Source organism: Sinocyclocheilus anshuiensis, unplaced genomic scaffold (genome assembly GCF_001515605.1).
Source record: "Sinocyclocheilus anshuiensis isolate Anshui unplaced genomic scaffold, SAMN03320099.WGS_v1.1 scaffold648, whole genome shotgun sequence".
NCBI classification, from domain to species: Eukaryota; Metazoa; Chordata; class Actinopteri; order Cypriniformes; family Cyprinidae; genus Sinocyclocheilus; species Sinocyclocheilus anshuiensis.
This window is the reverse complement of record NW_015557156.1, coordinates 240,063-253,547: the sequence shown is the minus strand read 5'-3', so window position 1 is coordinate 253,547 and position 13,485 is coordinate 240,063. Positions and strand designations below refer to the sequence as shown.

At 39.9% G+C, this 13,485-nt stretch overlaps 1 protein-coding gene across 3 annotated transcripts; it reads left to right on the top strand.

The window, feature by feature from the left end:
- Positions 1-4,437: 4,437 nt before the first annotated feature.
- Positions 4,438-12,802, top strand: nfil3-5 (nuclear factor, interleukin 3 regulated, member 5). 3 transcript variants are annotated; one of them, XM_016473382.1, is made up of 3 exons: positions 4,438-4,799; positions 8,240-9,459; positions 9,942-12,802. In XM_016473382.1, exons 2-3 carry the CDS (start codon positions 8,783-8,785, stop codon positions 11,047-11,049), a joined length of 1,785 nt encoding a protein of 594 aa, XP_016328868.1. In that variant the 5' UTR covers positions 4,438-4,799; positions 8,240-8,782; the 3' UTR covers positions 11,050-12,802. The 3 variants fall into 3 exon arrangements, with proteins under 3 accessions (XP_016328868.1, XP_016328867.1, XP_016328869.1); XM_016473381.1 differs by having other exon boundaries at positions 4,438-4,970; XM_016473383.1 differs by lacking the exon at positions 4,438-4,799 and having other exon boundaries at positions 8,756-9,021; positions 9,504-12,802.
- Positions 12,803-13,485: the final 683 nt, after the last annotated feature.

Sequence of the window (13,485 nt, the reverse complement as noted above, 5' to 3'; positions counted from 1 at the left end):
TTTATGCGAATGTTTCATATGTCTGTTTGCTCCACTAGTAATGTTCACTGCATGCTGGATGAAATGAAAAATGTTCTGCTGTCTTCTGTGTCTACTGTTGTGGCGTATGGTGCTTCGTTGAAGTTAAGCAACACTGAACCTTCACAAATGACAATTAAATCTAAACCTTTTTTGTGTACTTTTCCTATTCGGTGCCTGTTATTTTTTCATTAAATCTCTGTTTGGGCTTTTGCTTGGGGAGAGAACTCTTGGTTTTGCCAGTTTGTTTAAATGCACTTTGAATTCAAAGTATTTTTCTTTTCTTTTTTTTTTACATTAATTTTACACATCTGATACAAATATGTGCTCTTGTTTCATGAATAAGTGTGGACTTTTTGGTTTTTACCCGGAAAGAAGGGAAGTGAAATGTTACATCTCTGATTTAAACCACAGGTCTGTTATTAAAAGATGTGAGATAAAAAAAAAGCCTCTGGTGAAAGCAAAAGTGCATGCATTTCTTTACAAACCCACATTCTTTAGGTCTATCTGCTTCCATGTTTATAATCTATAAGACTCAACAAAGAATGAATTGTATATTTTAAAGCGCTGCATATATTTCTGCTCAGAAATGAAATATCCAGAATCTGGTTATTTCAAAATTAAGAAGATAAATCATAACCAATGTGTTTTTATTATTTAGTCAGCCTAAAAAGCAAATTTAAACACACATATATAATACTGTTAGAGTACCATTAAAAATGTGAGGTCTGTAAGATTTTTTTAAGATTCTGTAAGAAATGAATACTTTTATGCAGACACATTAAACTGATCAAACATGACAGTAAAGACATTTATCATGTTACAAACCATTTCTATTTTAAATAAGTTCTGTTCTTTTGAGCTTTTTATTCATCAGAAATTTCCTCAAAAATATTCAGCATCACAACTGTCTCTTGAGCTGCAAATCAGCATATTTGATTTCTGAAAGATCATGTGACACTGAAGACTTGAATCAGTTACATTTTAAAATATATTCAGATAGAAAACAGTTATTTTAAATTCGAATCATGTTTACTGGTTTTATGACGATTTCAGATTACTATTACGTCAGAATATGTTCTTGGGTCTCTGAAAGAACACTATTTTTATCACCGTTTTTAAATTAGTGATGTTTTTTTTACTAATCATCTTGCAGATTAGAACTGAACATATTCATAGTAAAGTATATAATATTTATTTGTCATTTTAAATATTTAATTATTGTGAACAAAACACATGACCCGCATATACTCAGCAGTAGACTGATCACAAGCAGCTCTTTGCAGGGCAACAGCATATTTGGCTCCCAGAGTGGCTGATTACAGCAACAACTTCAATGGCAGCGTCAGCACCTAAACGGCTATTTAAAGATGTGAGCGTGAACGTCATTGATTCTCTATAGTAAGGAGTGAATTCAACATACAAAGCTAAAAGAAACAAGAATGTGTGAATTTATTTCCTCTAGAGATTCCCACAGTCTCACTGTCTGCGAGACAGTTTATCGCAGCTACATGTTCAATGTCAACATCAGCACTTCTGTTGCTATTTTAAGATGCAGGAGACAAAGTTATTGATTCACGAATGCATTTATGCTGAACGTTAAACATGCAAGCAATGCAAAAAGACACAGGCAAGCAGCAGTGGATCGAAACAAAAGGTTTACAGGCTCAGCAGCCTAAATTCTGCTCTGTGTTCTGTATTTTAAAATACCAATCTATAATCCATAATAATCCCCCTTGTGGATTACTGTGATGTTTTTATCAGCTGTTTGGACTCTCATACAGCAAGTGATGTAATGCTAAATTTCTCCCAATCTGCTCTGATGAAGAAACAAAATCATCTACATCTTGGATCACCTGAGTGCGAGTAAACGTTCTCCATTTTACATTTTTTGGGTTAACTATTCCTTTAAAACACTTACCATGTCTCATGTTTGAAATATTACCATGTGGGGGCACTACCATGGTTTGTTTATATATTTATTGGCTGGCTGTTGACTATGACGTAATAAAATGTGTGTTTTTATCCTGTACTTTAACTATACAAACACACCAATAAACATTATGCACTTCTACAATATAAAGCTGGTCTTGATTTGTAAACACTGAGGTGTAATGTTTATTAGGCATTCTGCTTTTATGAATGAAGATGTGGCAGGATTTCAAAATATTGCCCCCATTCATAACTATTAACATCTGCTTCCCTTGGATCTCAGATCTACTAGTGGACCGCCGAGTGTGGTTGCTCAGACAATACAGCCCCACAGAGGATGCCGACGCTGCTTCCTATTCCATGATCCACATTGGATAAACACACATTGGGTTCTTTGTCTCTCCCAGCACCCCTCATCAACCCCTCTCTATCTGCAAGGAGGGAGGGGGGAGGAAAACCAGTTGCTAGGCAGGCAGCATAACGGTTGCCTAGGGAACTGTAGCAGACGCAGCTGTGAGTGAATGGGGGAGAATGCGGAGGGGGAGGGAAAGGCAAGTTCAAGGCCAACACCCCCAGTCTGCGTAGTGTCCGTCAGCACCACGACAGATGAAGGGGGAGCGCGCGGGCTGCCGGCGGAGGCCTAAAACTGACATGTCTCTAACCGTGACCCTCTTGATCCTAGCACTTCACTAGGATTCCATATTCTAGCATGGTTTAAGTGGGCACATGTTATAAAGATTGTTGCAGCTGGTTTGAGATTATTTTTGCCACTGGTAAAAATACACGTACTGTGTCAAAAGGTTCTTAAAGGTAAAGTTCACCAAAAATGGAATATTTCACCCTCAGGCCATACAAAATTTAGAATACTTTCTTTATTCAATCTTCAATGTTTTTTCATGAGTTTGTTTCATCTTTCAAGACATTTTGTAACCTTAAAGCTTGAAAAAGTCCATTCTCTTATGTCCTCTTGCATCAAAACCTACCGATATACTTGAACAGTTTTGGACTGTTTTTGCATGTAAACACTAAACAGTGCTTGATCTGTGCATGTGTCTCACCCGATTCAGACGAGATGACTGGAGAAAGCAATAGTATGGATAAATTACTCATATTTTATCCAGGAACAATGGTTTAAAGTTTAAAAAAAAAAAAGGCTTAATGATGGATTTTTTTCTCAAAAACACGCTGCTTTTTCTTTTTTACAAGACTCTCATTCTGACGGCACCCATTCACTGCAGAGGATCCATTGATGAGCAAGTGACATGCTGCTAAATTTCTCTGTTCTCATGAAGAAACAAACTCATCTACATCTTGGACGGCCTGAGGGTGATTACATTTTAAGCAAATTTTCATTTTTGGGTGAAACATTCCTTTAAAGTTCACTGAGGTTCACATGCAAATTTGTGAGAAAAAAATAGTATGACCTACTTCCATTTAAATGTAAATTTATTTTCTTTGAACAAACATTCCCACAAAAGGACCTGAGTCAAGTGCATTTACAAAGATGCGTTTAAAGTGATTTCTTTAGGTTTGCAAGGATTCAAACTGAGCAACCGGTTGGAAAACCCTATAGTTGTTCTTGGAGAGATGACGTTACATGTTTGTTTATGTATAATTAGCACTTTCTGGGAACTGTACTGTCACCTGTAACATTATTCAGGTCAAGGAACTTATAAGAACCTACCGATTTATAATGACATACACAGACACGTACACATAACCTAAATATGAGTAAACGCTGCAATGCATACAAGAACCTAAAACCTGTAAAAACCGTAACCTTGGCCTGTATCATGTTTTGAAAGAGACGGGGTATGTACAAGTCATACATTCTTCTTGAACAAGCTTTTGTTGGGCAACTGAAAATCACTATGCGAAACTATATAAACTAAATAATAGGCAGCTGAATTATATTAGTGTTTATTTTAGACTCATCACTAATATTTCAGTATATAATTCAATGTTATGCTATATTAAATATCTTTACTTGATACTTAAAATGTGCATATTGTTACATTGTACTTACAGTAAAGTAACTGCTAATTTGTACCCGTGTAAATAATAACAGTGCTATAATATTCTTATTACACTAATAATATAAAATACTAATTGCACTACTATAATACTTATCCTCAAGATAAGAATTTTACTTTGCTAATAATTTATTATTATTATTATTATCATTAATAAAACCATCAACCCTGTAACTTCTTTAAAAAAAAAGCACAATATTACGTTTGAGATGGAACAATAGCACTTAAATACATTATTTTACTGAAATAATATTTAAAAGAAAGAACAAAAATATTTAAAGAAATGTAGCCTACTTAAACTTTTCAAAATAGACGGTGAGATAGATTGTAATCAACTGAGACTTTTCTTTGAGCCAAAGTATCTTTTATGTAATTGTGAATATTTACGCAACAGTTTAGCAGTCTCGTAACCTCCTTCTTCCAGAGAAGCGGAGTATACAGAGGCGTGTTGAAGCCGCCGCACACTGCTGTTGACGTGTATGTGGTCGGTGTATAGGGCGAGTGTCTTTACGGTGAACGGGAGAAGAGCTTTTTTGACCCCCTTCGTTCCCTCCTCGGTCATTTGGGCAGGAGTGGAGGCTTGTGTATCGTCATGATGAACAAAACTGTGACTAGGCACCCAAAGCTCCGTGTTATGCAACCGCTGACCTACTAACACACATTCGAGGACGACGAGAGGAGTAAGTGTGTGTGTACGTGTGTGTAAGAGAGGAAAACTGGAGCAACGCCTCCGACATAACACAAGGACGAAGAGGGAGGGAGATAGACGGCGAATAGCAGCACATTCAGGGAGTCACATTAATCGACACAAAGCCGGTGAGTGGATCACGACCCACGCGAGACATTTTCAGCCCAGACTGAAGTTGTAAAAGGAAGAATGAGCAGAATTGGGACGAGAAACCGCATATAGAGACGCAGAGGAGCGATTTATTGAAGAATAAAATAGGATTCTTCCGTTTAACGAAAGGAATGTGCTATTTCACTTCGGTGAGTTCAACTGCAGTCGGTTTATCATAAAATATTTCATAATACGTGCTGTATGTATTGTGTTTTACAGAGTTTGTAGCAGGCTAAGCAGTAGTAGGCTAGGCTCTTACCTTGCAACGTGGTCAGGGCATGTCATTGTTCACATGGAAACGGACTCAGGGTCGGCATGCCTCTCAAATGCTTCGCTGACTGACAAATTCTTTGGTTTTCAATGATTTTCTTTTCTTTATTGTTTATTTTGGCATATCGTGAAGTGTAAGGTAGCAACAGATTATCTCGCATACAGATTAACATTCAATGTCAAGGCGAGACGGTCGTGGCGTGGGGGAGGTGGTGATCATTACGAAATCCAAACGCAAGAGTGGCTGTGGGGTCAGTTAATGGCTGTGCATTGCGGTGGCACCATTCCCTTGCATTTCAATAAGTTAGTTGCAAGTCCGCGTTTCTTACAACGCGTTTGGTTGTAAAATAGGATATCCCGATAGGATAATGCGTTCCGATGCCACGCGAGGGGTTGTTTGGTTGCACGATGTTCAGTGGCGAACATAGACGGACCTTCCTCAGATGCGCGAATGTTCAGTAATCACGTCACAGTAGCCTAATAATTACAGTGAATTAATTCAATTCTTGTAATGCGAGTGCGGGTCTCGTAGATTATTGTGCAATGTGACGCGACGTAAAACTTTTGGTTGGGAAAGAGAGAGGCAGGTTTAGTCACAAGCAAGACTAGCAGACTAATGTGCAAATGTTTAATAATTTATCATAACTAATTGTGATGCAATACCCATTGCATGCTCGACTCATAAAAAGCTGACCTACTCCCAAACCAAGTACACTTTGCCCCTTAACAATTCCACCACTCCCCGTTCAGCAATGCCAGGAATCTGAAACTGCCTCACATTGCTCCCAAACTTCTGGCAATACTAAGCATCAGTCTGAAAACCAAATAATAACGTTTTTGTTTCAGAAAAAAACCCAAATGACATGCACACAAGTGGTCATATAATCTGAAGAGCATCCTAGTCTCTGACAAATTGGTGTGAACTCAATTTTCATGGACAGCTATTGTGATTTCAGCATTAACCCCTGTAATTAAGAGTCTAGCCAACATACTATCTCACAGTCTTACTGGCCTACTTGGCCTTTAGGTTGGAAGGAAGACTGGAGGCGTAACAGTTTTGCCTGCATGTGACTGGGAGAACACATGCAGGGAGTCTTCCAGTTGTAAACACTATCCATGTGGAACGGTGCATAACTGTGTTTGACTGGACCTCAAGCTCTTTTTTCTGAATTGTGGACACTTATTCTTGGAAGAGGAAAAGTAAACAAGCTGGGGGAACCAATAACACAAATGTGCATGTGGACGGTTATGTCTTCCTCCTTATTTTTTGAAAATCATTCTTATCCTAAGTCACTAATCTACCATTAAATAAAGATTTACAGGCACTATATTTATAGTAATTTAGGTGTCTGAATTTAGCTCAGCATTTCCTAAAATGATCCTTGACTGTTATGACAATCTGGCATCGAGCCACAACCTGCAGTCTGAATTGCGCAGTACCTCATTCTCTGTTTTATAGCTGATGATGAGTGATATTACAAAAGCTGGACCACATCGGACAATCCTTGTGGTGTAAGAGCAGAATCCCTCATTTTGAAATCTTCCTCCCTTTCTCATTGCGTTTCAGGAAAATGCTAGTGCATTTGATGCGTATCAGTGCATCACTGGAGTGATTCATAGCCCAGTTTAATCTAATATTCTGATGCTGACGTATTCGCTTTTTTTTTGTACCTCTGCAGTGCTGGTAAATTCCTGTCTCGTCCCCCAATTGGAATCCTTAACTCCTCCCTCACCCAAGCACACTATTTTTGGTAGGCACTATAATTCCTCCCCACTTGCTCAGACGCATTCTATCACAGACACACACCCGCGCACGCACACACCGTTGCCGCCCCACTGACCTATTTTACAGCACAGCGTTGGACCCAGTGCGCGCACGCACCGTGTTTACGGAGCAGCCGGTTTCTAGGTCAGTGGGATACACGCGCAACGTCCACCGCCCTCCCCCTTGCTCTCGTGTGCGTTCCTACGGAAAAATAGTCATGCATGGACCAAATACTTTGTGCTTCCATGTTTTCAGGATGCTCTGTCCCCACAGTGTGTTAAGCCTAACCACAATGGACAAAGTTACGTACAAATGTAGAAATACAAAGTAATACTCACTCGTGTGGTTGAAGATAAGGGAAAATTCAATCGGGCTTAAACAAAACAGGCGTCTGCAAAGTTCTATGTTTGCTTTTGAGAACAATGGGCTGTTTGTGCTGCACATTTTTGTTCCTCTTCCTCTTTTTTAGTGTTGAACTATGAGAATGCCTGGTGTTGAGGTTGTGTTTTAGCGATGGTGCAATAGCTGTGTGTGGTTATGTAACATGAATTCAGATTCTCACGATAAGCTTCAAAATCGGATGAGCTAACAAATCAAGGACAAAGTCCTAATAATAAAAAAGCACAATAAGAAGTCAGTTAAAAAGTTAGTTGTGTACATTACGTACTCCTTATTTTTAGTAAACCAAATGTTCTTAGTTACATTGTCAATAAATGATGTTTGGGTCACAAATAAATGATAAAAAGAGAAGAGGGTTATTCTGGATATTCCACACCTTTAGTTACCTTCTGTGGTGCTTCTTTTGCCTGCAGTCCTGCCAGTCAGTCAGGTGTCTCTGATTATGTGACAGTGGAGTATCTTACACAATAAGCGTCCTACTGTAGCACGGCATGATCTCCTACTCGCTGTGCTACGCTACTCTACTGACCTACATTTCGTAGGACAGAGGAGAAGCAGAACATTTCAGGTGCTGCCAAGATTGGAAATGGAACACTGGGATGTTTCTGAATTAATAGAGAGAATACATTTTGCTATTGCATCATTTGACATTCATCCATGGTATTCATCATCAAAGTTGTAAATTTTGAATGCAAATTGTAAGGGAAAGGTCTTCACAAAACCCTCAAATTAAAGTTAAATGCTTGTTCTAATTTAAGGGGCTGAAAGTAGTCTACTTCTTAACTTCATACAAAAACCTACAACAGAGTTAAAAAAAACGGCAATGTCACCAGTGCAATAAAGTAGAAAACTTTGGAAATAATACACCATTTATAATAACTTTATCCTGCTCTGTTACTTCTTGTTACCTCTATGACACATTTGTTTTATTCATTCTTGTAGGCACATTTTAAGTAAACGCATCCTGTTTCATTGTCTTTACAGATCTGTTCATCAAAGACTAGGCTAAAACATTGAGCTGAGACTGCTCTGATGAATGATCAACATCTTTCGGGGTGCTTGGAAAAAGAAAGTTTATTCTTCAACAGCAATCCCAGCCTACACTGCCACCTCACCCATCAAGAACAAGGAGCTTTGCCAAGTCAACAAATTAAACTGTCTAAATTAAGAAAGAGCTAAAAGCAAGCTAAACAAAAAAGAAGACTATCCTTACTAAACTAAACTTGTAACACACCTATCCAATGACGGTTGTTTTTGTTGCCTTTCATCTTTTTCTTATCTTTTTGACCAGTCTGGACACTTGAAAGGTTTGAAAGACTGGTTAGAGTAGGAGGAAAAAGGCATCAATCAGAAATACGTACGGTTCCTCTTTGGAGGAAAAACAGAACCTTGTACATCATTGTGCATACTGACAATTAAGTGTGTTTTTGAAGTGTGAATCAGAAACAAACACTCTTCAGTATTACAACATTAATTTTCAATGTCCACTGAGTGCCAGTTATACAAACTGGCCTTAATAGGATCACAATGGAAAGCCTAAATCTTCCTACCCAAAACAACGATTCCAGTTTGGAAACATTAGAAACCTTCTCAAACTACAGTGAGAGTTTACCATCACCTCAAATCACCAGCCCTCCTCGTCAAGGCCGACTAATAAAACCAAAACCCAACACGACCTGTCGGCGAAAGCGGGAGTTCATCTCAGATGAAAAGAAAGATGCATCCTACTGGGAAAAGCGTCGCAAGAATAACGAGGCTGCCAAAAGGTCAAGGGAGAAGCGCCGGCTCAATGATATGGTGTTGGAGAACAGGGTAATGGCACTGAATGAGGAGAATGTGCGGCTGAAGACAGAACTCTTGCAATTGAAACTAAGATTTGGACTCATAAGCTCTGCCTCTTACATGGAGAAGACACAGCAGATCAGCAATGCTATCAAGGCAGCGACTAATGAAGCTAATGGTACCGGAGCAACTTCCGGAAATCCATATTACTCAAGCAGTGGATACCCCAGTGCTTCTCAGGTCATGATGAACTCTGATTCCTCAGAGGCTGAGCAGCCGACCAGGAGTGAACGCCACACAACGTTACTCAAGTACTCCCCCCATGGATCACTGTCTGACATGTCTGATGGATCTTCACGGGACAGTCCTGAACCTATAAACTTTGACATCAAACACGAGAGCTCTGGAATGGACATTAACAGGCTTGAGGCAAGAAGCGTCGCAAGAATAACGAGGCTGCCAAAAGGTCAAGGGAGAAGCGCCGGCTCAATGATATGGTGTTGGAGAACAGGGTAATGGCACTGAATGAGGAGAATGTGCGGCTGAAGACAGAACTCTTGCAATTGAAACTAAGATTTGGACTCATAAGCTCTGCCTCTTACATGGAGAAGACACAGCAGATCAGCAATGCTATCAAGGCAGCGACTAATGAAGCTAATGGTACCGGAGCAACTTCCGGAAATCCATATTACTCAAGCAGTGGATACTCCAGTGCTTCTCAGGTCATGATGAACTCTGATTCCTCAGAGGCTGAGCAGCCGACCAGGAGTGAACGCCACACAACGTTACTCAAGTACTCCCCCCATGGATCACTGTCTGACATGTCTGATGGATCTTCACGGGACAGTCCTGAACCTATAAACTTTGACATCAAACACGAGAGCTCTGGAATGGACATTAACAGGCTTGAGGCAAGTGTTCTTAATGGCATGTTCAATGGCCATCAAAGTCTTGGACGACTGGAGAATCACCAAGCACAAGAAATGGAACAGCAAGAAGGTGTCAACAACCCAGCCCCTCCTTCCGCCACACCCCAGAGAAGCGTCATTCTCTTTCGTTCCAGAAGCAGCTCCTACCCTGTTGAGAGCCAAAGGGTTGAGGACATGGATCAGCAGGTGGCTTCCCAAACACAACAGAATGGGCAAATCACTCATTTTACTCAAACAGGGTGCAATCTACCAATAAGACCTGATGGTTTAGAGACTCTTTCAGAGGTGGCACAGCAGCTGGCCAGGAGGTCTTTGGATTCATCAAGCTATGAATTCAAGGCAGATACCAGGGAGAGCAGGCGGTTTGTCATACAGCAGCAAGACCTGAGCATTCAAGGACAATGCAGAAGTCAGGTTCAAGAGGGCACTCGAAATTCTTTTGCCCCAGATTTGCTCAACGAGGCTGGAAAAGCCTACATATACCAGCGGTCCAATCCCTACCTCGGCACTCTGAACGAGGAGCCACCAGTGCTAACGTATGAAGGCTGTCCAAAAGCAGATGGCTTCTACCAAGAGCACTCCTCCTCAGGCAAGGACACCTCCTCTAGCGATGGAGACCCACGCAGCTCAGATAAGGAAGCCTCCACTGACGATGAATCTCCCTCATCCTCTTCCTCTGATACTGGTGGATATCATGCCATCCACCAGTCAGCATCCTCACCCACCATGGTCGCCAGTGATGCTTACCAGTACGGAGACAACCAAGGTGAAATGAAAGGCACTGCTCTGCCACACAAGCTAAGGCTCAAGTATAGAGCACTATCTAACGGTGGCTCCCAAGACGTCCTGGCTATAACAGCTGCTACGTCACCCGATTCCGCTCTGCCTCAGCACCCGTACCTGGCGCTAGCGCAGGTTAACCAGCAGCAAGGCAGCAGCTCTGGAAGCAAGGAAGGGGAGAGTGAGACAGCAGGTGAACTTTGCACACAACAGTTTCCTTCCAGAGAGAAGGAAGAGGAATGGAAGGAAAGCGGGAAGAGGAGCTCAGGAGGACGAGGTAGCAGAAACAAGAAATGTGACTGAAACTGGCACATCGCATCCTTTAATAGAGTTAAGACAGGACTTGATAAATGTCACCTTTACCATCCATAGAAAGAAAAATGAAAATGGTACCAATTAATTGCATGAAAGTCTATTGCTTATACGTAACAAGAACAACAAGAAAGTAACTTGTGTTCTTGGTCTGTTTTCTTATCAAGAGCGATTCTTTGACCTTTTAATGCAGCTCTGTTCTATCACTCTCTTTCATAAGCACTTAACTGTAACTCAAAGAAGTTACGAAGAGGAAATCAAGCTCTTTCAAATGATCTTTTTCCTCTTTAAAAAAAAAACCTACAAAACTCTGTATAGCAACCTTTGACTTCACCTTTGAATATTTACATATCTCTACCATGTTTCGTAGCTAAATTGATGGGTAGTCTCTGAACCCAAGTAGTTTTCGCCACAAGTTGATGGAGTTAAAGGCACAAGTCCTTTTCTCTCTACTGATTTCAGGAGGAAAAACCTCAACCGGTTTAATGCCTGTCTCTCTCCTCTGCCTTTGGACTTTAGCATTATTGAAGCACTTGGATTATTATAATACTGTGACATGACTAAACATATCATATTTCAATATATTTTATGAAAAAAAAAATGACGTCAATCTTAAAGAGTAGAAATGTGGGAGAAAGACTACGAACACTGTCTACTTCTTACTGTTTGAATTCCTGTATAGTCCTTTCCTAATGTTCATATCTGATGCTTCCATTATATTTTTTAAATCATCGTATTTATGTCTCTGTATCACACCATTCGAGAGAATGTTCTCTTCATAGTGTTTCGGTCATTCATAGGTCAAGGTTAACCAGTGAAAAATCACCTTTTGTACATCAATTTACTATATTGTATCACTGTAAAGGAGCCTGATGGATCGACCCTCTCCAAAGGTCACTGTAACCAATCCTTTTTTTGAAAAAGTCTACCTGACATTTAGCCAAATTAGAGTAAAAACCCTTTCAGAAATGTCAAGGCGGTCTCTCCCCAGGCCGAATTAATTTGCGGACTGTACAAAGTGTAAGATATATCATTGCCATCTCAAGATGGTCGTGTCCTCTGTGGTCAGGTTTCAGAGACGCCTCACATGCTACCTCATGAGAAGAAACAGTTGAGGTTACGCAGAACTGGAGTGTTTCTCCTTTGGTGTGTGTAGCCCATTGCATCATCATACCCATTAACTGTTGCATATAAAAGTTAACACACAGTAAAATGCTGCAGCACACGACTAAGTGTTACCTAGACACAAATCCAGTCCCACTAGTTGTCTTTGTAGAATATACCACAGCTGAAAGCTGCTTCTGCACTGAATTTTTTTCATCAGCTTTTATACAATCTGTGTTTATTGTTCCCAAACGGGTGCCTGGCACTGGCCATTATGTAAAAAGTGTACAGACAAATTCTCTCTTTTGAGTATTTAAAGTTTGTATCAAGTTTATTTTGGCATTCTATAATAATAATAATTATTATTAATATTGTATTTTATTTTATATTCCAATGCTATTATTCTTTTCGGGTTACTATTTCTAGTGTCTGTTGTCTGTTCACCTCAATGTGATACAGTATGTATGTATTTTCATGTCCTTTTAATCTTTCACCTCTGTACCCTGGTGTATTGTGTGGTATTTACTGAAGTTATAAGAAAAAAAAGATGTTTGTTAAAAGAGGTGGACGTACCTGTCGAGGTGCTCAGAATGACACTAAAGGAGTGGAAAGAATAATAAAACATGTATGTTGAATTTAAGTTGCCTCATGTTGTTTATACTTCTCAGCTATGCCCACACAAGCCTTAATGCCCCATATGAAAGTGTTACCATAAACAATACCAGCCTGCACTTGCACAAGATTTAAAACCAGACCAATGGAAAAGCAAACAAACTTTATGGTTCCAGCTTCTGACTTTTCCTCTCCCGTCCTAGCACCATAAACTAATTGAAATGAGAGCTCTGTAAATGCATAGGGACACTTTGTACTCCTGCAGGGCGCAAGAGTCATCCAATATGATGTAACACTGGCCAAGTCACAGCACTTGTGTCACATCCCAAAGACACACACACCCGGCAGGCTGTGAACGAATAGAAATACACATAAAAATGCTTTCATTTTCTCTCCTCCAAATATGCATTGATGGATTAAATTACCAACGTCATAAAAAAGTCAGCTACAAATTATACCAAATTTAAAGGAACGTGAGATAATTGAAAAGGAACATGATGTAGCCGGTCACGCTGTTCACTGGTCGTGAAAATACTGTACTGAAAGTACAGGCACTAATTCAAAGAAGAAGAAAAAAGACCAGAGCAGAAAACAAGTTATGTAACTGTTCTGATATCAACTGACATTATAAAAAGAAGCAATATATCATAATCCAATCTTTTCAAAACCTGGTCCCAAGAAATTACATCTTGACTTTCTCGCTAATTCTCC